This window comes from Nerophis lumbriciformis, linkage group LG26 (genome assembly GCF_033978685.3).
Source record: "Nerophis lumbriciformis linkage group LG26, RoL_Nlum_v2.1, whole genome shotgun sequence".
In the NCBI taxonomy this organism is placed as follows: domain Eukaryota; kingdom Metazoa; phylum Chordata; class Actinopteri; order Syngnathiformes; family Syngnathidae; genus Nerophis; species Nerophis lumbriciformis.
Genome location: NC_084573.2, coordinates 10,903,182 through 10,929,699, shown reverse-complemented (window position 1 = coordinate 10,929,699; position 26,518 = coordinate 10,903,182). Strand labels below are relative to the sequence as shown.

General features: G+C 40.4%; 2 protein-coding genes across 3 annotated transcripts in view; one reads left to right on the top strand and one right to left on the bottom strand.

Annotated features, from left to right (window-relative positions):
* Positions 1-6,335, top strand: part of fzd3a (frizzled class receptor 3a) — a 60,128-nt gene extending 53,793 nt beyond the window's left edge. Inside the window, exons 7-9 of the mRNA XM_061987400.2 lie at positions 812-957; positions 2,575-2,862; positions 4,913-6,335. Coding sequence (XP_061843384.2) covers positions 812-957; positions 2,575-2,862; positions 4,913-5,159 — 681 coding nt within the window. The 3' untranslated portion in view covers positions 5,160-6,335. The remainder of the gene's footprint in view (positions 1-811; positions 958-2,574; positions 2,863-4,912) is intronic.
* A 145-nt stretch (positions 6,336-6,480) lies between these two features.
* Positions 6,481-26,518, bottom strand: part of cdc42bpab (CDC42 binding protein kinase alpha (DMPK-like) b) — a 253,034-nt gene continuing 232,996 nt past the window's right edge. Inside the window, exons 36-44 of one of the 2 annotated variants that reach the window (XM_061987401.2) lie at positions 22,782-22,996; positions 22,619-22,716; positions 19,501-19,585; positions 19,236-19,359; positions 16,943-17,060; positions 16,539-16,656; positions 16,302-16,459; positions 14,102-14,176; positions 6,481-7,722 (exon numbers count right to left, since the gene is read on the bottom strand). In XM_061987401.2, the coding sequence (XP_061843385.2) occupies positions 7,591-7,722; positions 14,102-14,176; positions 16,302-16,459; positions 16,539-16,656; positions 16,943-17,060; positions 19,236-19,359; positions 19,501-19,585; positions 22,619-22,716; positions 22,782-22,996 (1,123 nt within the window). In that variant the 3' untranslated portion in view covers positions 6,481-7,590. The remainder of the gene's footprint in view (positions 7,723-14,101; positions 14,177-16,301; positions 16,460-16,538; positions 16,657-16,942; positions 17,061-19,235; positions 19,360-19,500; positions 19,586-22,618; positions 22,717-22,781; positions 22,997-26,518) is intronic. The other variant, XM_061987402.2, reaches the window with a different exon arrangement.

Genomic DNA, 26,518 nt, shown 5'->3' with positions numbered 1-26,518 from the left:
ATAATTCTAAGTAAATGTGTGATATTAATAAGTAAATATGTGTGATATTAATAAGTATATATGTGTAATAATGAGTAATAATTCTAAGTAAATGTGTGATATTAATATGTATATATGTGTAATAATGAGTAATAATTCTAAGTAAATGTGTGATATTAAGTATATATGTGTAATAATTCTAAGTTAATATATGTAGTAATATTAAAAATATTACAAAGTAAATACATGTAGTAATACAAGTAAATGCATGTAGTAATAATAATAATACAAAGTAAATATATGTAGTAATAATAATACAAAGTAAATATATGTAGTAAAAATATAACAAAGTATATATGTAGTAATAATATTACACAGTAAATATGTGTAGTAATATTTAAAATTAAATATATGTAGTAAAAATATTACAAAGTATATATGTAGTAATAATAATATTACACAATACATATGTGTAGTAATATTTAAAATTAAATATATGTAGTAATAATATTACAAAGTAAATATTAGTAGTAATATTTAAAATTAAATATATGTAGTAAAAATACAAAGTATATATGTAGTAGTAATAATATTACACAGTAAATATGAGTAGTACTACTGTTAATAAGTAGAATGTGTTGCAGGTGCAGCGGTCCTAACTTTACTCTTCCTCATGAAATATTTGTAGTAATACCAAGTAAATATGTGTAATATTAATACTACTACAAAGTGAATATATGTAGTAATACTACTACAAAGTGAATATATGTAGTAATACTACTACAGAGTGAATATATGTAGTAGCACTGTTAATAAGTAGAATGTGTTGCAGGTGCAGCAGAGCAGCGGACCTAACCTCACACTCTTCCTCCTGAAATATGTCATGATGCTGATTGTTGGAATCCCTTCTATATTTTGGGTTGGCAGCAAGAAAACTTGTTATGAATGGATCAGCTTCTTCCATGGCAACAAACACAAGTACTTTTACTTCTACTTTGCAGTAATACTACATCATGTCAAGTACGCACCACACTCTTACTATATGGAGCATTCTGGTGTAGTAATACTACATCATATCCAGTACTTATCATACTTTAATATATTGAGCATTCTGGTGTAGTAATACTACATCATGTCAAGTACTTATCATACTTTAATATATTAAGCTTTCTGGTGTAGTAACAATACATCATATTCAGTACTTATCATACTTTTACTTCCTACTTTTAATATATTAAACATTCTTGTGTAGTAATACTACATTGTGCGAAGTACTTATCATACTTTTACTATATTGAGCATTCTGGTGTAGTAATACTACACTAGGGTTTCAATGTACAATAAGTACATGTATATGTACATACAGTCGTGGTCAAAAGTGTACATACACTTGTAAAGAACATAATGTCATGGCTGTCTTGAGTTTCCAATCATTTCTCCAACTCTTATTTGTTTGTGATAGAGTGATTGGAGCACATACTTGTTGGTCACAAAAACATTCATGAAGTTTGCTTCTTTTATGAATTTATTATGGGTCTACTGAAAATGGGAGCAAACAGCTCAATTTTTGTTTCATCTGACATCACATGGACAAAGTTCTGTGGTCAGATGAAACAAAAATGGAGCTGTTTGGCCACAATACCCAGCAATATGTTTGGAGGAGAAAAGGTGAGGCCTATAATCCCAGGAACACCAAGCCTACTGTCAAGCATGGTGGTGGTAGTATTATGCTCTGGGCCTGTTTTGCTGCCAATGGAACTGCTGCTTTACAGAGAGTAAATGGGACAATGAAAAAGAAGGATTACCTCCAAATTCTAAAATCATCAGCCTGGAGGTTGGATCTTGGGCGCAGTTGGGTGTTCCAACAGGACAATGACCCCAAACACACGTCAAAAGTGGTAAAGGAATGGCTAAATCAGGCTAGAATAAAGGTTTTAGAATGGCCTTCCCAAAGTCCTGACTTAAACGTGTGGACAATGCTGAAGAAACAAGTCCATGTCAGAAAACCAACAAGTGGAGCTGAACTGCACCAATTTTGTCAAGAGGAGTGGTCAAAAATTCAACCAGAAGCGCCTTATTGCAGTGAAACTTGCCAAGGGAAATGTAAGCAAATATTAACATTGCTGTATGTATACTTTTGACTCAGCACATTTGCTCACATTTTCAGTAGACCTATAATAAATTCATAAAAGAAGCAAACTTCATGAATGTTTTTTGTGACCAACAAGTATGTGCTCCAATCACTCTATCACAAACAAATAAGAGTTGTAGAAATGACTGGAAACTCAAGACAGCCATGACATTATGTTCTTTACAAGTGTGTGTACACTTTTGACCACGACTGTAAGTACATGTGTACATATATACATGTATGTACACTTGTACTTATACATGTGTACATACATGTATACTCTACTTGCTAATACTTACACATCTCTACCTCCTCCATCCTCAGAGAGTTAACCTCATCTTCTCCTCCTCATCTACCACCTTCCTTCCTTGCATCCTCCTTCCTCATCTTCTCTTTCTTCACTTGCTCCCTTGTCTCCTCCTCCCTCACCTCCTCGTGTGCTTTCCTGGCCTCCTGCTGGTCAGGTCCAAGGTGAAGGAGAGTCTCCAGGTCCTCCATCAGCCCGACTTCACTCAGCTGCTGCTCGGAGATCCTCGCACGTCCATCGTGAGGAAGTCTCGGGGGACGTCCACCCAGGGCACCTCCACCCACGCGTCCTCCGCCCACCTGTCTTCCGCCCACCTGTCCTGCACCCACCTGGCCGCCGTGGACCACCCACCCAGTGGCAGCACCAGCAGGGCGGCGTCGGTCCTCAGCGCCGGCTCCAAGAGGAGCAGTTCTCACAGCAGCTTGCAGCGCTCGCCACACAGCAGGTGAGAGGAGGAAGTGGCCATGATGTCATCATGAGCAAAGAATTAGCGATGTCATCGCCAGCGCCTGCAAGGACGCGACAATGTCATCGCCAGCGCCTGCAAGGACGCGACGATGTCATCGCGAGCGCCTGCAAGGACGCGACGATGTCATCGCCAGCGCCTGCAAGGACGCGGCATTGTCATCGCCAGCAGCTGCAAGGACGTGAAGATGTCATCTTGAGCGCCTGCAAGGACGCGACGATGTCATCGTGAGCTCCTGCAAGGACGCTACGATGTCATCGCCAGCGTCTGCAAGGACGCAACGATGTCATCGCCAGCGCCTGCAAGGACGCGGCGATGTCATCGCCAGCAGCTGCAAGGACGTGAAGATGTCATCTTGAGCGCCTGCAAGGACGCGACGATGTCATCTTGAGCGCCTGCAAGGACGCGACGATGTCATCTTGAGCTCCTGCAAGGACGCGACGATGTCATCGCCAGCGTCTGCAAGGACGCGACGATGTCATCGCCAGCGCCTGCAAGGACGCGACGCGACGATGTCATCGCCAGCACCTGCAAGGACGCGACGATGTCATCGCCAGCGCCTGCAAGGACGCGACGATGTCATCGCCTGCGGCTGCAAGGACGCGACGATGTCATCGCCAGCGGCTGCAAGGACGCGGCGATGTCATCGCCAGCGGCTGCAAGGACGTGAAGATGTCATCTTGAGCGCCTGCAAGGACGCGAGGCGACGATGTCATCGCCAGCGCCTGCAAGGACGCGACGATGTCATCGCCAGCGGCTGCAAGGACGTGAAGATGTCATCTTGAGCGCCTGCAAGGACGCGACGATGTCATCGTGAGCTCCTGCAAGGACGCGACGATGTCATCGCCAGCGTCTGCAAGGATGCGACGATGTCATCGCCAGCGCCTGCAAGGACGCGACGCGACGATGTCATCGCCAGCGCCTGCAAGGACGCGACGATGTCATCGCCAGCGCCTGCAAGGACGCGACGATGTCATCGCCAGCGCCTGCAAGGACGCGACGATGTCATCGCCAGCGCCTGCAAGGACGCGACGATGTCATCGCCAGCGCCTGCAAGGACGCGACGATGTCATCGCCTGCGGCTGCAAGGACGCGACGATGTCATCGCCAGCGGCTGCAAGGACGCGACGATGTCATCGCCAGCGCCTGCAAGGACGCGACGATGTCATCGCCAGCGGCTGCAAGGACGCGACGATGACATCGTTGCCAGCGCCTGCAAGGACGCGACGATGTCATCGTGAGCTCCTGCAAGGACGCGACGATGTCATCGCCAGCGCCTGCAAGGACGCGACGATGTCATCGCCAGCGCCTGCAAGGACGCGACGATGTCTTCGCCAGCGCCTGCAAGGACGCGACGATGTCATCGCCAGCGCCTGCAAGGACGCGACGATGTCATCGCCAGCGCCTGCAAGGACGCGACGATGTCATCGCCAGCGCCTGCAAGGACGCGACGATGTCATCGCCAGCGCCTGCAAGGACGCGACGATGTCATCGCCAGCAGCTGCAAGGACGCGACGATGACATCATTGCCAGCGCCTGCAAGGACGCGACGATGTCATCGCGAGCTCCTGCAAGGACGCGACGATGTCATCGTGAGCTCCTGCAAGGACGCGACGATGTCATCGCCAGCGCCTGCAAGGACGCGACGATGTCATCGCGAGCTCCTGCAAGGACGCGACGATGTCATCGCCAGCGCCTGCAAGGACGCGACGATGTCATCGCGAGCTCCTGCAAGGACGCGACGATGTCATCGCCAGCGCCTGCAAGGACGCGACGATGTCATCGCGAGCTCCTGCAAGGACGCGACGATGTCATCGCCAGCGCCTGCAAGGACGCGACGATGTATTCGCGAGCTCCTGCAAGGACGCGACGATGTCATCGCCAGCGCCTGCAAGGACGCGACGATGTCATCGCGAGCTCCTGCAAGGACGCGACGATGTCATCGCCAGCGCCTGCAAGGACGCGGTGACGTCATCGTGGCATCCATGCATGACAAGCCCCTGCTGACCGCTTGTCTCCTCGCCATCAGATACACGACGTCCAACTTCCCTCAGGCCGAGGACCAGGTCCCCCACCTGGATGATCCGGATCAGTCCAGACACGGCAGCGCCGATCGCCTGGACGGCTTATCGCGGCACAGCTCCGCCCACAGACTGGGGAGCCAATCGCGGCACAGCAGTGTCAGGGACCTAAGCTCCGCCCCCCAAATGATGCTGGGGGGGCCAGGAAACGGAATCCACAAAGTGCTGGAGGAGTGCACTTCATTGACGCCTTGAAGGAACACTTACAAGTCTGCAGCCACTGAGCCAATCATGTGGCCTTGTTTCAACGGCCAATCAAAACGAGCGAACCAAAGACTCAAATCTTTTTTTTTTTTTCAAATCCTTCTTGGTTTACGTCAGACTCCTTTGCCTTTTTTTGTGCAGCGACTTTACGAGCAAAACTCCAAACACTAAAGAGGTTTTTACCCAAAAAATGATTTGCAAGTAAAACTTTTTTCTTCAATTGAAAAACAATTTGCCAACTAAAATTCTTCAAATAGAAATATTTGCCACCTGGTCGTGCTGGAGGAGTCCTTATGATCTTAGCAGCACCCGAGGCAGGGCTTGATAGCGTGCGCCTGGGACCCGGCCAGGCTCAGGCCAAAGAGGCAATGTGGGTGAATAGATGTTGAGTGCTTTGTGAGACAGGACACTTAGTGGGCCGGTTCTTGGCTACATAAACTTGCTCTTGGGACGTGGAACTTCACCTTGCTGGGGGGGGGAGGAGCCTGAGTTGATGTGCGAGGTGGACTCTAGTCGGACTCACAGCAAGGGCTCTGGAAGCAGTTCTCTCCAGAGGGACTGGACTCTTTTCTACTCTGGCGTTGCACGCAGTGAGAGGCGATGGGCTGGGATTGCCCCCGCCTCAAAACTTGCACGTTGGAGGCAAGAAGGCACCTTCCCTCCGCCTGCGGGTCCTGACTGCTGTTTGTGATTACGCACCAAACAGCAGTTCAGAATTCCTGCCCTTTTTGGAGTCCCTGGAGGGAGTACTGGAGAGTGCTGCCTCGAGGGACTTGGGATCTCCCGGGAGGAGATGGACCAAGTGGCTGGGGAGAGGGAAGTCTGGGCTTCTCTGCTTAGGCTGCTGCCCCCGCGACCCAACTTCGGATAAACGGAGGATAAATATGTAAGTAAAAGAAAAATTTCAAGCCGAATAACGATTCACAAGTATACTTTTTTTTTCTTTCTGCAAGGGTGTAAAAAATGGCAGAGAGAAGAGAGGGGAAACAAGCTCAACCTGTAAGTGGAAAGTTATTGCCAACAGTTTTTACTCACATTTTTATACTTGCAAGTGCTTTTTTTATTTAAAGCTTCTTTTTTTTTGTACTTGTGAATCATTTTTTAAATTGAATTGTGCTTTACTTACGCATCTTTTTTTTATTGAAAATATTTTTTATTCTTGCAAACGGTGAGTAAAAACATGTTTGGGCCAACAGAAACCTCATGTCATCTCTTAGCGCTCACGAATAAAAACTTTATTAGGAACAAAAGCAGTCAGTTTGTTGTGAAATGTATTTTTGAATAAAGGTGAAAATAACGACACAAAGGCGTCTCCTTGGTAACAGCCCTCCGCTTTATTTGAAATACATCGGAGTTGGTAAATATGACTTTCTTTTGACCTTTACACCTTAAATATTTTGTGCAAAAACAATCGACGTCACCTGCAGTGTCCTCGTCCTCAAACACCCAAAGGAAGATGAAAAGAAAAAAAAAAAAGCAAATCCAAAGAAAAACCAAGCAAATGATTACATCAGACATGCAAAACTGTACAAATTATTACAAAGCAAACCAATAAAAAGCAAAGTGTGATATGGAAGAGCAAAATAATATCGAAGGAATTGTAAAGAAGTGAAATGCAAGGGTGATTTTTTTTTGGTACTATTTGGGGGGAAAAGGGGGGGGGGGGCACCGCAGCCTTAAAATGTTGACAATCCAAAAGCATAACCTGAGCCTGTTAGCGCAATCTTAAATGTACAAAATGTTACGTTCCACGTGTCAGGTTAGGCACAAGAGTCATGACACGTGGAATTAGTGTCGAAAATCAAGTGTAGTGAATATTTCCCTCTAGTGTCACAAATATGAACAGCTTTTTTTCTATAATTTACCAATATAGCATCCACTTTTTTTTTTTTTTGATTCCATAAGCGAGCAAATCAAGCCGACATTCCTCTGCAGGAAGTCAATCAAGTCACTAACTTTTTTTTTGGTTACTAAAACATGATCAGAGCTTGTTAAAAATGACACACCTGGGCTTGTGTGTGTGTAAGTGTGTGTCCAAATGCAAACCATGGAGGGAGGGGTCATAAGGTAAAAAAAAAAAAAAATCTAAAAATTAATTTAAAAAAGTTTTTAAATGGCTTCCTCATGAATAAAAAACAAATCCTTCTCATATATTACTCTCTACCTATGTACAGGAATCATGGCGAGCGATGATGTCACTGCCACGGGGGCCAATGCGAACGCGCCGTGACGATGAGGTCGTTTGCTGTTAAAAGTGTGACACTTGTTTTTTTGGAAGGGGGGGGGCTGTCTAGACGCCACCCGTCTGCGCGGGGCCGACAAGCGAAGCTAACGTTTTCTGCTCTAAGATAAATAAATTAAAATCTCGTCCCCTGGGAGCCAAAAGGCTGGTTATGTACAAGTAGAAACCTGCGAGGTGTGCTCATGTGTCCCAGGCCACGCGCTCCGTGCTCTCCAGGGACAAGGACTTGGTCTTGTGGGGGGAGGCGGGGCTGGGGGGGCTGCTGAAGGTGGAGCTGTTGGAGGCGGTGGAGTGACGCGGGGAGTCTGAGTCCTGCACACATGCCAAAAACACAACTTCCAGTTAGCCACGCCCTTATTTGACTTCTTTTTTATTTTTTTATTGAGTACTGATCATGAATAGTTTTATTTAGCACAATTATCACCTTCATGTGAAAAGTGTGACCAACATACTTTCTACACCTCATCATCATCCATCATTTATTATCTCATTCCTTCATGGCAGAGTTTTGTCCACATTCTTCTTTTTTTTTGCAATCTATTTGTTGGCATTGACATTGGCATGTATATAAACATATATGTATATATATATATATATATATATATATATATATATATATATATATGTATATATATATATATATATATATATATATATACACATACAGCTACATATACATATATATATAAATATGTAGCTGTATGTGTGTATATAAACATATATATATGTATATGTAGCTGTATGTGTGTATATAAACATATATGTATATATATATATATATATACACATACAGCTACATATACATATATATATATATACACACACACATACAGCTACATATACAGTGTATATATATATATATACACACATACAGCTACATATATATACACACACACACACACACACATACAGCTACATATATATATATATATATGTAGCTGTATGTGTGTGTATATATATATATATATGTATATAAACACATATATATACACACACACAGCTACATATATATATATATGTATATAAACACATATATATATATGTATATAAACATATATATATATATATATACATACACACACATACAGCTACATATATATATATGTATATAAACACATATATATATATGTATATAAACATATATATATATATATATACATACACACACATACAGCTACATACACAGGTAAAAGCCAGTAAATTAGAATATTTTGAAAAACTTGATTTATTTCAGTAATTGCATTCAAAAGGTGTAACTTGTACATTATATTTATTCATTGCACACAGACTGATGCATTCAAATGTTTATTTCATTTAATTTTGATGATTTGAAGTGGCAACAAATGAAAATCCAAAATTCCGTGTGTCACAAAATTAGAATATTACTTAAGGCTAATACAAAAAAGGGATTTTTAGAAATGTTGGCCAACTGAAAAGTATGAAAATGAAAAATATGAGCATGTACAATACTCAATACTTGGTTGGAGCTCCTTTTGCCTCAATTACTGCGTTAATGCGGCGTGGCATGGAGTCGATGAGTTTCTGGCACTGCTCAGGTGTTATGAGAGCCCAGGTTGCTCTGATAGTGGCCTTCAACTCTTCTGCGTTTTTGGGTCTGGCAGATGACATGGCACCCCAAACCATCACCCAACCATGCAAATTTTGCATTTCCTTTGGAAATCGAGGTCCCAGAGTCTGGAGGAAGACAGGAGAGGCACAGGATCCACGTTGCCTGAAGTCTAGTGTAAAGTTTCCACCATCAGTGATGGTTTGGGGTGCCATGTCATCTGCTGGTGTCGGTCCACTCTGTTTCCTGAGATCCAGGGTCAACGCAGCCGTCTACCAGCAAGTTTTAGAGCACTTCATGCTTCCTGCTGCTGACCTGCTCTATGGAGATGGAGATTTCAAGTTCCAACAAGACTTGGCGCCTGCACACAGCGCAAAATCTACCCGTGCCTGGTTTACGGACCATGGTATTTCTGTTCTAAATTGGCCCGCCAACTCCCCTGACCTTAGCCCCATAGAAAATCTGTGGGGTATTGTGAAAAGGAAGATGCAGAATGCCAGACCCAAAAACGCAGAAGAGTTGAAGGCCACTATCAGAGCAACCTGGGCTCTCATAACACCTGAGCAGTGCCAGAAACTCATCGACTCCATGCCACGCCGCATTAACGCAGTAATTGAGGCAAAAGGAGCTCCAACCAAGTATTGAGTATTGTACATGCTCATATTTTTCATTTTCATACTTTTCAGTTGGCCAACATTTCTAAAAATCCCTTTTTTGTATTAGCCTTAAGTAATATTCTAATTTTGTGACACACGGAATTTTGGATTTTCATTTGTTGCCACTTCAAATCATCAAAATTAAATGAAATAAACATTTGAATGCATCAGTCTGTGTGCAATGAATAAATATAATGTACAAGTTACACCTTTTGAATGCAATTACTGAAATAAATCAAGTTTTTCAAAATATTCTAATTTACTGGCTTTTACCTGTATATATATACACACACATTGCTACATATATATATACATATATATATATATATATATATATATATATATATATACACACAGCTACACATTTATATATACACACATACAGCTACATATATATATATATATATATACACACAGCTACATATATACATACATATATATATATACACACACACACAGCTACATACATATATATATATATATGTATATAAACATATATATATATACACACACACATACAGCTACATATATATATAAGTATATAAACATATATATAAACATATATATATATATATATAAAAACATATATATATATATATATATATATATAAACATATATATATATATACACACACACACACAGCTACATATATATATATATACACACACACACACACATACAGCTACATATAAATAAATAAATGGGTTGTACTTGTATAGCGCTTTTCTACCTTCAAGGTACTCAAAGCGCTTTGACACTACTTCCACATTTACCCATTCACACACACATTCACACACTGATGGAGGGAGCTGCCATGCAAGGCGCTAACCAGCACCCATCAGGAGCAAGGGTGAAGTGTCTTGCTCAGGACACAACGGACATGACGAGGTTGGTACTAGGTGGGGATTGAACCAGGGACCCTCGGGTTGCGCACGGCCACTCTTCCACTGCGCCACGCCGTCCCTATATATATATATATACACACACATACAGCTACATATACTATATATATATATATATATATATATATATATATATATATATATATATATATATATATATATATATATATATATATATATACACACACATAGCTACATAAATATATATATATATATATATATATATATATATATATATATATATATATATATACACACACATACAGCTACATATACTGTATTATATGTGTGTATGTATATATATATATACACACACACACATACAGCTACAAATATACACACACATATGACACGACACATAGACGTACACTATATTGCCAAAAGTATTTGGCCACCCATCCAAATGATGAGGAATCAGGTGTCCTAATCACAGGTGTATTAAATCAAGCACTTTGGCATGGAGACTGTTTCTACAAACATTTGTGAAAAAATGGGCCGCTCTCAGTGATTTCCAGCGTGGAACTGTCATAGGATGCCACCTGTGCAACAAATCCAATCACTCCTAAATATTCCAAAGTCAACTGTCGGCTTTATTAGAAGAAAATGGAAGAGTTTGGGAACAACAGCAACTCAGCCACCAAGTGGTAGGAGGGTGAAATTTGGTGGAGGAGGAATTACGGTGTGGGGTTGTTTGTCAGGAGTTGGGTTTGGCCCCTTAGTTCCAGTGAAAGGAACTTTGAATGCTCCAGGATACCAAAACATTTTGGACAATTCCATGCTCCCAACCTTGCGGCAACAGTTTGGAGCGGGCCCCTTCCTCTTCCAACATGACTGTGCACAAAGCAAGGTCCATAAAGACATGGATGACAGAGTCTGGTGTGGATGAACTTGACTGGCCTGCACAGAGTCCTGACCTGAACCCGATAGAACACCTTTGGGATGAATTAAAACGGAGACTGAGAGCCAGGTCTTCTCCACCAACATCAGTGTGTGACATCACCAATGCGCTTTTGGAAGAATGGTCAAAAATAGCTACAAACACACTCCACAACCTTGTGGACAGCCTTCCCAGAAGAGTTGAAGCTGTAATAGCTGCAAAAGGTGAACCGACATCATATTGAACCCTATGGGTTAGGAATGGGATGGCACTTCAAGTTCATATGTGAGTCAAGGCAGGTGGCCAAATACTTTCGGCAATATAGTGTGTATATATACATACTTCTACAGACATCTATATAAATACACATATATACAATTTATACATATGTACACATACAAACATATATACATACATGTATATACATATATTTGTATATATGTATGTGTGTGTGTGTGTAATGTATATACACACAAGGGCTGTCAATCAAAATATTAAAATAATCAACATCAATCACAGTTGGGTCATAGTTGACTCAAAACTAATCACAATTAATCACAGATAAATATAATTGTTGATCATTAACTACCCTAGACAGATCATTTGAAAGTTGTTATGACTGCACAATTAATTTGTGTTAAACATTATGCTTTTTTAAAAAGAGCTCAACACAAAAAGGACAAACACGCATTTAAATGTAAAAGTTAAAGTAGCAATGATTGTCACACACACACACACTAGGTGTGGTGAAATTTTCCTCTGCATTTGACCCATCCCCTTGTTCACCCCCTGAGAGGTGAGGGGAGCAGTGACCAGCGGAGGTGGCCGCGCTCAGGAATAATTTTTGGTGATTTAACCCCCAATTCCAACCCTTGATGCTGAGTGCCAAGCAGGGAGGCAATGGGTCCCATTTTTATAGTCTTTGGTATGACTCGGCCGAGGTTTGAACTCACAACCTACCCATCTCAGGGTGGCTAATTTTTCCATAAGGTGCCCCTTTTTTGTGCCGTTCTGCTAGCTATTTTCAAGCTTGTGATTCAACAGTAACTGGACGCCATTACACCTTTTTCCAAACTACGGAACGGGCAGAGGGTTAAAAAGGAGTCAGGGTGTTATTAACTATATATATATTTAACATTTATATATATATATATATATATATATATATATATATATATATATATATATATATTAGAGATGCGCGGTTTGCGGACACAACCGCGGAGTTTGCGGATTAACCGCGGGTCGGGCGGTTGAAATAAAAAAAAATTAGATTTTATCCGCGGGTCGGGTCGGGCGGTTGAAATAAAAAAAAATTAGATTTTATCCGCGGGTCGGGTCGGGCGGTTGAAATAAAAAAAAATTAGATTTTAAATAGATTCAGGCGGGTGGCAGTTAAACCAATTCGGAAATATATATACATAGTTAAATGTTGTTACCCACATACGAAAAACGAGCAGGCACCTGCTGCATATGCCACAACAGAAGAAGAAAAAAAAAAGAGATGGACACTTTTACGGAGCGGAGAAGGGACGCCTCGCCAGGGTCCGGGACCGAAGCCCCTTCCCCCGAGAGGGCCCCACCGGGAGCCGTAGCTGAGGCGATCCGCGAGAAGGGCCCGACGCACGTCCAGGGTCACCACCGCGCCCACCGCACGACACCCCGCCTCGTCCGCCTTCGCCGCGGCCGGCGTCACGCGCAGCAGGTAAGCAGCTTACCTGCCCGCCACCCCCGTGGCCGGGGGCTCGTAACAGGGGTCACTCCGCGCGCTCCGCCCGCGCAGCTTACCTGCCCGCCACCCCCGTTGCCGGGGGCGCGTAACAGGGGTCACTCCGCGCGCAGTGCGCTCACGAAAGGGGTGGGGCAAGCAGAACTGGCGCTGCGGGATGAACCGAACGCCGGGTTAAGGCGCCCGATGCCGACGCTCATCAGACCCCAGAAAAGGTGTTGCTTGATATAGACAGCAGCTAGGACGGTGGCCATGGAAGTCGGAACCCGCTAAGGAGTGTGTAACAACCCACCTGCCGAATCAACTAGCCCTGAAAATGGATGGCGCTGGAGCGTCGGGCCCATATACCCGGCCGTCGCCTGCAGCGAGAGCCGCTAGGGCTAGGCCGCGACGAGTAGGAAGCCTCGGGCGCGAGCCCGGGTGCAAGGGACATCGCACCTCCACGCGCTTGGAGGTGCGCTCAGCGCGGCTCCCAGATGATTGCTGCATTGGATCAGTCTCCTTTCTTTAACAGGCAAAAGCTTTATAACCTCACTAATGCCTTGCATCGTCTATATTAGATATATAACAACGGGCGGGTGCGGTGTTGATTAAATGTTAATTCGGGTGGATGCGGATGGTTGACGACTTCTGTCATGCGGTTGTGGATGAAATAATTGCCTATCCGAGCATCTCTAATATATATATATATATATATATATATATATATATATATATATATATATATATATACACATACATACACATACACAAACATATACAACACATACACACACGTAGTATATACATATATATATATATATATATATATATATATATATATATATATATATATATATATATATATATATATATATATATATATATATATATACACACACACACACGTATACAATACATATATACACACACACACGTGTGTGTGTGTGTGTGTGTGTGTTTGCGGCCGTTGACGTTACCTTCATCTTACTAAGCAGGGTCCTTAAAGCCCTTTTCAGATCGGGGGTCTTCTCCGACGGCGAGACCGCCTGCCACTGCAGACGAGAGTTCAGACTCAGGCCACGCCCACACATGGCATGCTGGGGGCGGGGTCAGGCAAGACGGACATGGGGGGGTGAGGCGAGAGATGGGGCTAAAATGGCGTCCGGGTGCTCAAACAGCTATGAGGATGGGGCTCCGGACAGGGTGGAGGGGTCGGGGTGGGCTCTTTTGGATAAGGTCAGAGGTCACCCATAACCAAACACCCGTTTGACAGCAGGTGGCAATGACACGTGAAGCACTAATGAAACAAGATGGCCGCCGACAGGAAGGGACACAAGCGCGGCTGCCGCTAAACTACCATGTGACCTGACATATTGCATGAGGTCACATGACATGTCACATGACATGTCACATGACATGTCACATGACAATGTCACATGTCATGTGACAATGACAGGACATGTCACATGACATGTGACATTAATGACATGACATGGGACATGACATGTGACATGTCATGTCACATGTCACGTGACATTAATGACATGACATGTGACATGACATGTGACATTAATGACGTGACATGACATGTGACATTAATAACATGACATGTGATACGACATGTGACATGACATGTGACATTAATGACATGTGACATGACATGTGACATTAATGACATGACATGTGACATGACATGTGACATGACATGACATGTGACATGACATGGGACATTAATGACATGTGACATTAATGACATGACATGTGACATGACATGACATTAATTACATGACATGTGACATTAATTACATGACATGTGACATGACATGGGACATTAATAACATGACATGTGATACGACATGTGACATGACATGTGACATTAATGACATGACATGTGATACGACACGTGACATGTTACAGACATCACATGTGACACAACACGTGACATGACATATTAGATGTGACATGACACGTAACATGACATGTGAGACGACACGTGACAACATGTTAGACATGACATGTGACACGACACGTGACATGATATGTGACACAACACGTAACATGTTACAGACATGACATGTGACACGACACGTGACATGACATGTGACACAACACATAACATGTTACAAACATGACATGTGACACAACACATAACATGTTACAGACATGACATGTGACACGACACGTGACATGACATGTGACACAAGACATAACATGTTACAAACATGACATGTGACACAACACATGACATGATATGGGACACAACACGTAACATGTTACAGACATGACATGTGACACGACACGTGACATGACATGTGACACAACACATAACATGTTACAAACATGACATGTGACACAACACATAACATGTTACAGACATGACATGTGACACAACACATAACATGTTACAAACATGACATGTGACACAACACATGACATGATATGGGACACAACACGTAACATGTTACAGACATGACATGTGACACGACACATGACATGACATGTGACACAACACGTAACAACATGTTACATACATGACATGTGACACGACACATGACAGGACATGTGACACGACACATAACATGTTACAAACATGACATGTGACACGACACGTGACATGACATGTGACACAACACATAACATGTTACAAACATGACATGTGACACGACACATGATATGACATGTGACACAACACGTAACATGTTACAGACATGACATGTGACACGACACGTGACATGACATGTGACACGACACATAACAACATGTTACAGACATGATATGTGACACGACACGTCACATATCAAGTCACATGTCATGTTAGACATGACATGTGACATAACACATGACATGAAATGTGACATGACACGTGGCATGACATGTTACAGGCGTGACATGTGACATGACACGTGACAGCCATGACATGTGACATGTGACACGACACACGACATGTTACAGATGTGACATGTGACACAACACGTGACATGACATGTTAAAGATGTGACACGACACGTGACATGACACGTGACACGACAGGTGACATGACATGTGACAGACATGACATGTGACATGACAAGTTACAGACGTGACATGACATGACATGACACGAAACTTAACATGACATGTGAAAGACTTGTGACAGGACACATGACACCAGGTGACATGTGACATCCAGCTACTGACCTCTCTGTCAAAGTGGGAAAGGGGGGCGTCGCCACAGTCCAGGCCGCCGCCCGAGGACAGGGAGCTCTCGGAGGGCGAGGTCATGGCCTGACGTTTGGAGCTGTAGCTGCCGCCTGACAGCTCCCTGCGGAGGGCGCTGCCGTTCTGGGAGGACGCGCCTGTGACAGGAAGGGGCGTGGGCGGGACAGGAAGTCAGGGGGACGTGGAAGAAAGACAGCGGGGAGCGCTTAGACTCACGTATGCCCAGTCCGCTGCTGGCGCTCATGGAACGGCCCGGCTCCGCTCGGTTCTTGGTGATGGACGGGATGCTGACCGAGCCGCTGAATCCTCCGCGGTTCTCCTGAATGCGCACGTTCTGATGGAGATCACACGCATGGTGACAACATCTTTTACTAACATCTTTGGCCATTCCATCCTAACCATTCCTGGGTTAGAATCCATTCTCCATTCAAAGCCATCCTCACTAAGTATTATTTGGTATACATTTTTGAATTGTTTTATCGAATTAGAACCAGGATGAATAACAATCGCCATTCGGATGTGAATCCATTTTTTTTTGTTCCCCCCAACCAATGACGATGGAAAACTTGATGATGATGATAAAGCTTGCATTGGTGGCGGCAGCCATGTTTGTCACTTGCCATGGGGAGGTCTTTGAGGATCTGGATCCCGTCTCCTGGTCCCATGTGAGCCACGTGGTTAAAGTTGGTCGGGTTGGAGATCAGCTTGTTCCTCATCTCTGGGTCCCTCAGCATCTCCCTGTCATCACAGCATGGATCACATCTTCATCACTTACACACTCTGACACACAGCTGTCACACTGCATCATATACATATACATACATATACATATATATATACACAATATATATATACATACATACATATACATACACATATATTTACACAATATATATATATATATATATACACAATATATATATACATATATACTAGGGATGTCCGATAATGGCTTTTTGCCGATATCCGATATTGTCCAACTCTTAATTACCGATACCGATATCAACCGATACCGATATATACAGTCGTGGAATTAACACATTATTATGCCTAATTTGGACAACCAGGTATGGTGAAGATAAGGTACTTTTAAAAAAAATTAATAAAATAACAAATAAATTAAAAACATTTTCTTGAATAAAAAATAAAGTAAAACAATATAAAAACAGTTACATAGAAACTAGTAATGAATGAAAATGAGTAAAATGAACTGTTAAAGGTTAGTACTATTAGTGGACCAGCAGCACGCACAATCATGTGTGCTTACGGACTGTATCCCTTGCAGACTGTATTGATATATATTGATATATAATGTAGGAACCACAATATTAATAACAGAAAGAAACAACCCTTTTGTGTGAATGAGAGCAAATGGGGGAGGGAGGTTTTTTGGGTTGGTGCACTAATTGTAAGTCTATCTTGTGTTTTTATGTTGATTTAATAAATTTAAAAAAAATTAAATAAATTAATTTAAAAAACGATACCGATAAATGCTTTAAAATGTAATATCAGAAAATATCGGTATTGGTTTTTTATTATCATATCGGTTTTTAATTTTTTTTTTATCAACATAAAAAACACAAGATACACTTACAATTAGTGCACCAACCCAAAAAACCTTCCTCCCCCATTCACACAAAAGGGTTGTTTCTTTCTGTTATTAATATTCTGGTTCCTACATTATATATCAATATATATCAATACAGTCTGCAAGGGATACAGTTAATAAAAACAATATATCAATATATATCAATACATTCTGCAAGGGATACAGTCCGTAAGCACACGATTGTGCGTGCTGCTGGTCCACTAATAGTACTAACCTTTAACAGTTAATTTGACTCATTTTCATTAATTACTAGTTTCTATGTAACTGTTTTTATATTGTTTTACTTTCTTTTTTATTCAAGAAAATGTTTTTAATTTATTTATCTTATTTTATTTGATTAATTTTTGAAAAAAGGACCTTATCTTCACCATACCTGGTTGTCCAAATTAGGTATAATAATGCGTTAATTCCACGACTGTATATATCGGTTGATATCGGTATCGGTAATTAAAGAGTTGGACAATATCGGAATATCGGAAAAAAGCCATTATCGGACATCCCTAATTTATAACCATATATTGCCTTTTTTCCCCCCCAAAAAATTATATATATATATATTTTTTATTTTTTTTACAGTGTACATAAAAGATTCGGTTTGACACCCGTGCGCGACAACAATAGTTTGATGTATTTTTACTGCATGTACAAGAATGAAGTAGTGTGTTTGGGTTCGTTTTTGCCACATCCTTAACTTAAAACGTGAGTGAAGAATGCACTACCGACTAGTTTCCATGTAAGAGGTTTAAAAAAATCATTTCAAGGGCCGTATTTTGCTGTAACCAGGGCTTCTTCACCTTTTTGACATCGTGGCCCAACTTTTTCCACTACGGAGGGGCCCACTCAAATATTGACACTGAATTAGTAATCTTACTCATGACTGTAATCCTTTTCAATAATTACATCTACCTCCTTGCGAAAACAGCTTGTGTTCATGACAAATATTATTTATCTAGGTCAGGCTAACTGGAAAAATAAATACTAGCAAATATACTGCATAAGAAGGGACTCCAATAACTGATAGAAAATACATTTGTGCTAAAAGAAACTAAACAATATGTTTCTTAACTGAACTGTCCGTAAAATTAAAGCGTAAATGAAAATACAGCTTCACCACATGAGTCATAATTTTTGCGCTTAATAAACCTTTCTTTGACATTATCTCCAGACTTCCTCTGTGTTTGATATTACCGCTACAAGTGGTGGAAAAAAGTACTACAACTGAGGACCACAGCTGAGATAAATTTTTGAAGCACAGCTGTGGAGTAGGGGGTCATAATTGATGATGAATAAATGTTTGAGGTTACCTCCTCTGCTGGATTCGCTCCTCCTCAGGCACCCTGAAGGAGAAGCGTCTCTTGCTGTTCATGCTGCGCACCATCTGCTTCCGGCTGTTGTCCGACGTCTCCGGCACCACCAGCTCGTCGCCCTCTGGAGGATCGCCACAAAACCACAAGCAGGGAGTCATACAGCAGAGCTTACCATTCAAAAGCCTTCTTTCATTCATTGTCGGTCAGAATAGCATCTAACGGTGCAAAAACAAGACTTTTATTCTTGTTAAGAGTATCTTACCAGCTGTTTTGTTTCTGAAATAGATGAGGCGCACGGTTTCCAGACCCAGCAGGTTCAAGGAGCCATCGACATTCAAAGGGCGCACCTGCAATCACACACATTATTATATATTATTTCATCGCCTGTTCCATCTCCAATCAAACATGTCAATACACCCCTGCTTTGTCACGACTCAGCATATTCGCTGAGTCGAACACTTAAATGAAGGTGCAAAAATAAGTAATATGCAAGACATGCTTCATAAAGTGTAAGAAAATAGTGCAAAGTGTGAAAATGTAAACAGAGAAACCTGAGAATAACTATTTTCTGTAGGTTAAGTGGCAGGAAATTATGGCTGTGTAACATTACTTTGCCCCGTAATAGAATTATATAAAAAATGTTTAGTTATGCAGTCATTATTTAAATATTATATCGGTCAATATCGATAATCATTAATTTTTGTGACCTATAGAGAATAAGGATCAGGATAAAAATATATTTTATTTGAAATGTAACTTCCTCTGATTATAATCCCTTAGCTATCAAGGCAGAAAAGAAACGTCAAAGTATGGAAAACAGATGAGTAAAATCACATTGAACACTTAAACAATAAACTCTTAAAATGAAGGAATATGTAAAAAAAAAAGTTTCATAAAGTGTAAGAAAATAGTGCAAAGTGTGAAAATGTAAACAGAAAAACCTGAAAACTATTTTCTGCAGGTTTGGTGGCCGGAAGTTACAGCTGTGCTCTAAAGCAGGGGTCCCCAAACTACGGCCCGCGGGCCGGATCCGGCCCCCCAGCATCCAAAATCCGGCCCACAGGAAGTCCCAAGTAATTTAATTTTTAAATTTTTTTTTATCTTTCCTTTCTAATCCATTTTCTACCGCTTGTTACTCTTGGTGTCTCCTAGCCGCTCAGACAAATCATATTGTCTAAAAATGAATTTTCTCATCGATAACTTGACAATGTTGAATGTTGATGAACATCAATTTTAATTGATGTTAAATGACAAAACGGATTATAAAGACAATGTATGTATGTATATATATAAAAAAAATAAAAATAAAAAAATATATATATATAGCCTGGCCCCCGGCCAAATTTTTTTAACCCAATGCGGCCCCCGAGTCAAAAAGTTTGGGGACCCCTGCTCTAAAGGGTGAGCTCGGCTAAAGTGGTGTGCTATTAGCGGTCTTGCCTTGCATCATTTACAGACCACATTGGTCTGACTACCGTCCCTTTGAAAGATCTAAAAAACGGACTTTTCCTCTTTTATCCACAAGTTCTTCATTTTGACTCTCTCTCCTCACTCCATGCAGAGAATCAACCAAACTAGATAGTCGATACTGCTTCCTGATTGGCTGTTAGCGTGTCACTCCTATGGAGTGAATTTACTGCTAAAATTCCACAAACACACAAAAATGTTTTTACTCATGCCCAACAATTCACAAGTATAAAAACTATTTTCGACAAATACAAAAATTATTTGCAAGTTTAAAAAGTATTTTCTTGAATAAAAAAAACAACTATTTGCAAGTATAAAAACTATTTTCTTCAAACAAAAAACGATTCGAAAATATAAACACAATTTTCTGCAATTACAGAAAAATCCCAAATATAAAAACAATTTTCTTCAGATAAAAAAATATTTGCAGCTATGAAAACAATTTCCTTAAAAAAAATATATATTTGCAAGTTTAAGAACCATTTTCCTGAAATAAAAAATGATTCGCAACTATAAAAACAATTTTCTTCAACTAAAAAAATTATTTGCAACTTTAAAAACAAATTTCTTGAAATGAAAAAAAATAATTCTCAAGTATAAAAACAATTTCCTTCAAAGAGAAAAATTATTTGAAAGCGTAAAAAGTATTTTCTTGACTAAAAAAAAAACTTTGTAAGTATAAAAACTATTTTCTTCAAACAAAAAACGATTCGAAAATATAAACACAATTTTCTGCAATTACAGAAAAATCCCAAATATAAAAATTTTCGTCAATTAAGAAAATGATTTGCAACTTTAAAAACCAATTTCTTGTAATAAAAAAAAGAATTCTCAAGTCTAAAAACAATTTCCTTCAAAGATAATTTTTTTTTGAAAGCGTAAAAAGTATCTTCTTGACTAAAAAAAACAACTTTGTAAGTCGAAAAACTATTTTCTTCAAACAAAAAACGATTCCAAAATATAAACACAATTTTCTGCAATTACAGAAAAATCCCAAATATAAAAACTATTTTCTTCAGATAAAAAAGTATTCGCAGCTATGAAAACAGTTTCCTTAAAAAAAAAAAAAATTGCAAGTATAAAAACCATTTTCCTGAAATAAAAAAACATTCGCAACTATAAAAACAATTTTCTTCAATTAAAAAAATTATTTGCAACTTTAAAAACAAATTTCTTGAAATACAAAAAATAATTCTCAAGTATAATAAAAATTTCCTTCAAAGAGAAAAAATATTTGAAAGCGTAATAATTTTATGCAATTAAAATAAAAACGTTTGGAAGTATAAAAACTATTTCCTTCGAAGAGAAAAAATATTTGAAAGCGTAATAATTTTCTGCAATTAAAATAAAAACATTTGCAAGTACAAAAACTATTTTCTTCAATTGAAAAAAAAAAATATTTGGAACAATCTCAACAATTTTCTTCAAACAAAAAAACAAAAGATTCTCAAGTATAAAAACTATTTTATTCTACTTTAAAACTTTTGGCAGTGATATTCCACCCTGCGTGATCCACACACGTGCACTCAAAGCACCCGTAATTAGCAGGTGGTGCTGCTGAGTCAATTAAAGACCGACTTTTGCGCATGGTGCCGTCCGCCAAAAATAAGACAAAAAAGCAGTGTGGGGATAAAAATGGCGGACAGGAGAGGGGAATAAAGCTCAATCTGTAAGTTAACATGTATTTTATTGACCCCTCGCTGTAAATCATGCAACGTTTCCCCACTCTTCTGTCCGCCATTTTTATTTCCCACCCTGCTTCTTTATTTTAGGCGGACGGCACCATGCGCACATGACAGCAGCCCTGACATCCATAAATTGACAGTCGTGAGGATTGACTGTATTCTTGTGTCTCCCACAAGAGGGAGCCGTAGGAGCCCAGTTGCTTCCTTTCGAAAGGCGGAGCTACGCACCTTCTTGAGGGGAATGGTCTGAATCCAGTCCATGGTGTTGACGTCAAACACGTCTACGGCGTTCTCGCTGTACACCGACAGGTAGGGAGCGTTGTAGCCTGAAGTGAAAATCAACATGACCGTCCTTTGTTATGGTCAAGGGTCAGACTTGGGCGACACTTACAGGCGGCGTTGGGGACTGCGGGCCACATGAGCTCCTGCTGACGAGACCTGCGACCCTGTGAGTCCACGTAGACTCCGATGGCACTGAAGCACAGCAGCAACTCCTTGCCGGAGATCTCCACGGCACACAGGGCGTCCAGGTTCTGTTGGGGGATGAAGGCCAGGGTGTGATCCTCGGGGTGCAGCAGGACGACTGGAGACACGTCCCCGTGGACACTGTGGACACCAGCGGACCAGGGTTTGAGTCCCCAACACAAATGAAGAGTTACACTTAGGGCCCTACCCAGGGTTGGTACACCTTTTCCATGGCCAAATTCAAGCACTTTTTAAGGAATTTCTAGATCAATTTTCCAGTTTTTCCAGTACCCTTCAAAAGGCAAAAACCAGTGTGAATCAATCCATAGCCTTGTTGTTTGAGGTCACCAAATGCTGTCTGTAGGAAAAATACGGAAAATCTGCTAAAACCTAAGCCTAACCTTGAATCAGCAGTTATCATTAACTGAATGGGACATAGAAAATGAAGCAGTGTTTCTGTAGAGCAGTGGTTCTTAACCTGGGTTCGATCGAACCCTAGGGGTTCGGTGAGTCGGCCTCACGGAGGTAAAGACACATCCGACTTATCGTGTAAATAAAAACTTCTCCCTATCTGCGGAACTCTCCTGAAGGAATCAAAAAAGTACTATCTATCTATTATGGATACCCCCAAACAATGTTCCCTCTAATTTTCCATCTGATTTGCAGGTTGTTTGATTGATCGCTTGAAACTTTTACTAGCAGATTGCAAAGGAAGATAATACATTATATGAAACAGTACAGTTTACACAGTACAGTACATATTCCGCACAATTGACCACTAAATGGTAACACCCGAATACGTTTTTCAACTTGTTTAAATCCGGGTCCACGTTAATCAATTCATGGTAATGTGTGTAAAGTGTGTAATTTGTTGTGAGTTCATGCACTGAGTTGGTTTTGTTCTTTGAACAAGGTGATGTTCATGCACGGTTCATTTTGTGCACCAGTAAGAAAAACATAACTTTTTCTTGAATTTGAAAAAAAAAACATGTTATTTTTCACTAAAGAAGGGTTCGGTGAATGTGCATATGAAACTGGTGGGGTTCGGTACCTCCAACAAGGTTAAGAACCACTGCTGTAGACTTATTCAATGTCACTAGTGTTTGCAAATGTGTCTCCATTTGTGTTTATCAAATTTCTTGTTCTTTTTCTTACTTACAGCAATCGAACAGCATGGATTGATTCACACCGTATTTGTGCTTGTAAACTGCATAATGTGATATGAATACACACACCCTCAAAATGTCAATTTCACTCATTTATTAACAAAACTGTTCCACATTAATATAAGGATAATAAATTAAATGAAAATAATTTGTTTGTTTCACAACACCTCAGTCACCTTTCATTAAGCATATCTAGCCTTATAACTGGCTATGGTAACAAATTAACAAAAAGACAAAAGTTTACTTTTTTTTTTGCTTTCACTGAAGTAGCCAGACAATTTAAGTAGACATCGAAAATAATACAGCAATAAATGCTTACAACCATGTTGTGTAAAAACTACAAAATCATGTATATTAACTCAGCTCTAAGTTGTGAAAAAGGTTACAAATTATACATTACATGACCTTCACAGTACAAACAAGCTCAATAATGTACACTAACCACGTTAAACCCAGATTCCGATCCAACAAAGGTCTTAACTCATTCTCTTTCTACGCCACATCAATGTCGAATGCACACCCAACAGGTGTAAAAGAAAGGGCATCTCTATCCTCCTTCAAAACCGCACTAAAAGAACACCTCCAGGCAACTTCAACCCTAAACTAACACCCTCCCTTCCACATAATACCTCCTTGGATTGTAAATAATCAAATGTAAACAATCAAATGTAGTCACTTTTTCTTATAATTTCTGATCTCTCTCTCTGTGTCCAATACTTGCTGTACATACTGTATGTACCAAGTCAGACCTACACTGCTCCAATGTCAATTTCTCTGATGATGCAATTGTTGATACCAACCAAACTTAACCCCCCCCCTCCATATCCCACACCCCAGATTGTAAATAATATAAATAATTCAATGTATATACTGTGATGATTATCTTGTGTGATGACTGTATTATGAAAATAGTATATATCTGTATCATGAATCAATTTAAGTGGACCCCGACTTGTTTAAACAAGTTGAAAAACTTATTCGGGTGTTACCATTTAGTGGTCAATTGTACGGAATATGTACTGTACTGTGCAATCTACTAATAAAAGTTTCAATCAATAAAAAAAAACATGTTTTTTTTACTATAAGTCGCAGTTTTTATCATAGTTTGGCCGGGGGTGCGACTTATACTCAGGAGCGACTTATGTGTGAAATTAATCACACATTACCGTAAAATATCAAATAATATTATTTAGCTCATTCACGTAAGAGACTAGACGTATAAGATTTCATGGGATTTAGCGATTAGGAGTGACAGATTGTTTGTTAAACGTATAGCATGTTCTATATGTTATAGTTATTTGAATGACTCTTACCATAATATGTTACGTTAACATACCAGGCACGTTCTCAGTTGGTTATTTATGCCTCATATAACGTACACTCATTCAGCCTGTTGTTCACTATTCTTTATTTATTTTAAATTGCCTTTCAAATGTCTATTCTTGGTGTTGGCTTTTATCAAATAAATTACCCCCAAAAATGCGACTTATACTCCAGTGCGACTTATATATGTTTTTTCCTTCTTTATTATGCATTTTCGGCCGGTGCGACTTATACTCCGGAGCGGCTTATACTCCGAAAAATACGGTAACCATTTTAATGCAATTAACCAAAACAATAAAATGTAACTTTTTGAATCTAAAACTGTTTGCTTTAACTGAGGTAGTCAGACAAGTTAAGTAGACAACCAAAATAATGGAGCAAAAAATACATCGAACCATGTTGTATAAAAACTCTAAATCATTGACATTAACTCAGCTCTGTTGTGCAAAAGGTTACGAATTACATATGACCTTCACAGTGCTAACAAGTCCAAAAAGTGCAAATTAATTTCCTTTTTGCATACTTTGCAGCGGGCTGCATGTGGATTTGGTCCACGTTTTATCCAAAGTTTGTATTTGTCATTTTCCTCCCGGCATGATGGACCGATGCACCACTGTCCTCTTGGGGGCGACACAGAGTTCTGGCTCGTGCAAAGCCAACAGATCAAGCGTGTAGCTTTCATTTTTAAGGAAACTTATATTATTTTTTTGCCATTTTATAATTAGCCTATTGAGTCAAACTGCCGAGAAATATGATGAACATTTCCAAGCACTTCACCCAAAATTCAAGCATTTTTCAAACCTTGAAAACAACATTAAAATCCAAGCATTGTCAAGGTTTTTAAGCACCCGTACCAACCCTGCCTACCATTTTTGATGTTGTTTTTAATCTGCCGGTTAAAATATAAAGAAACTCAAGATTGAAAAAAAAAAAACTCTACCACTGTTTTTAAACTGTCGACTGAGCTGCCAGTTTTTGTACCGTAAAATCTACAATTGTTGTTTTGTATTACTGCAAATGGAAAAAATGGTGCCACATGTTTCTACGTAAATAAACTTGCAGCTCAATCGAAAAAATTGGAAAACAGTAATGCATTTTTTTTTTTTTAATTTACAGTAATATGCTGTAAAAAGCGCTATAAATTTCACTGTAAAAATCTGTAATGGAAACTAAG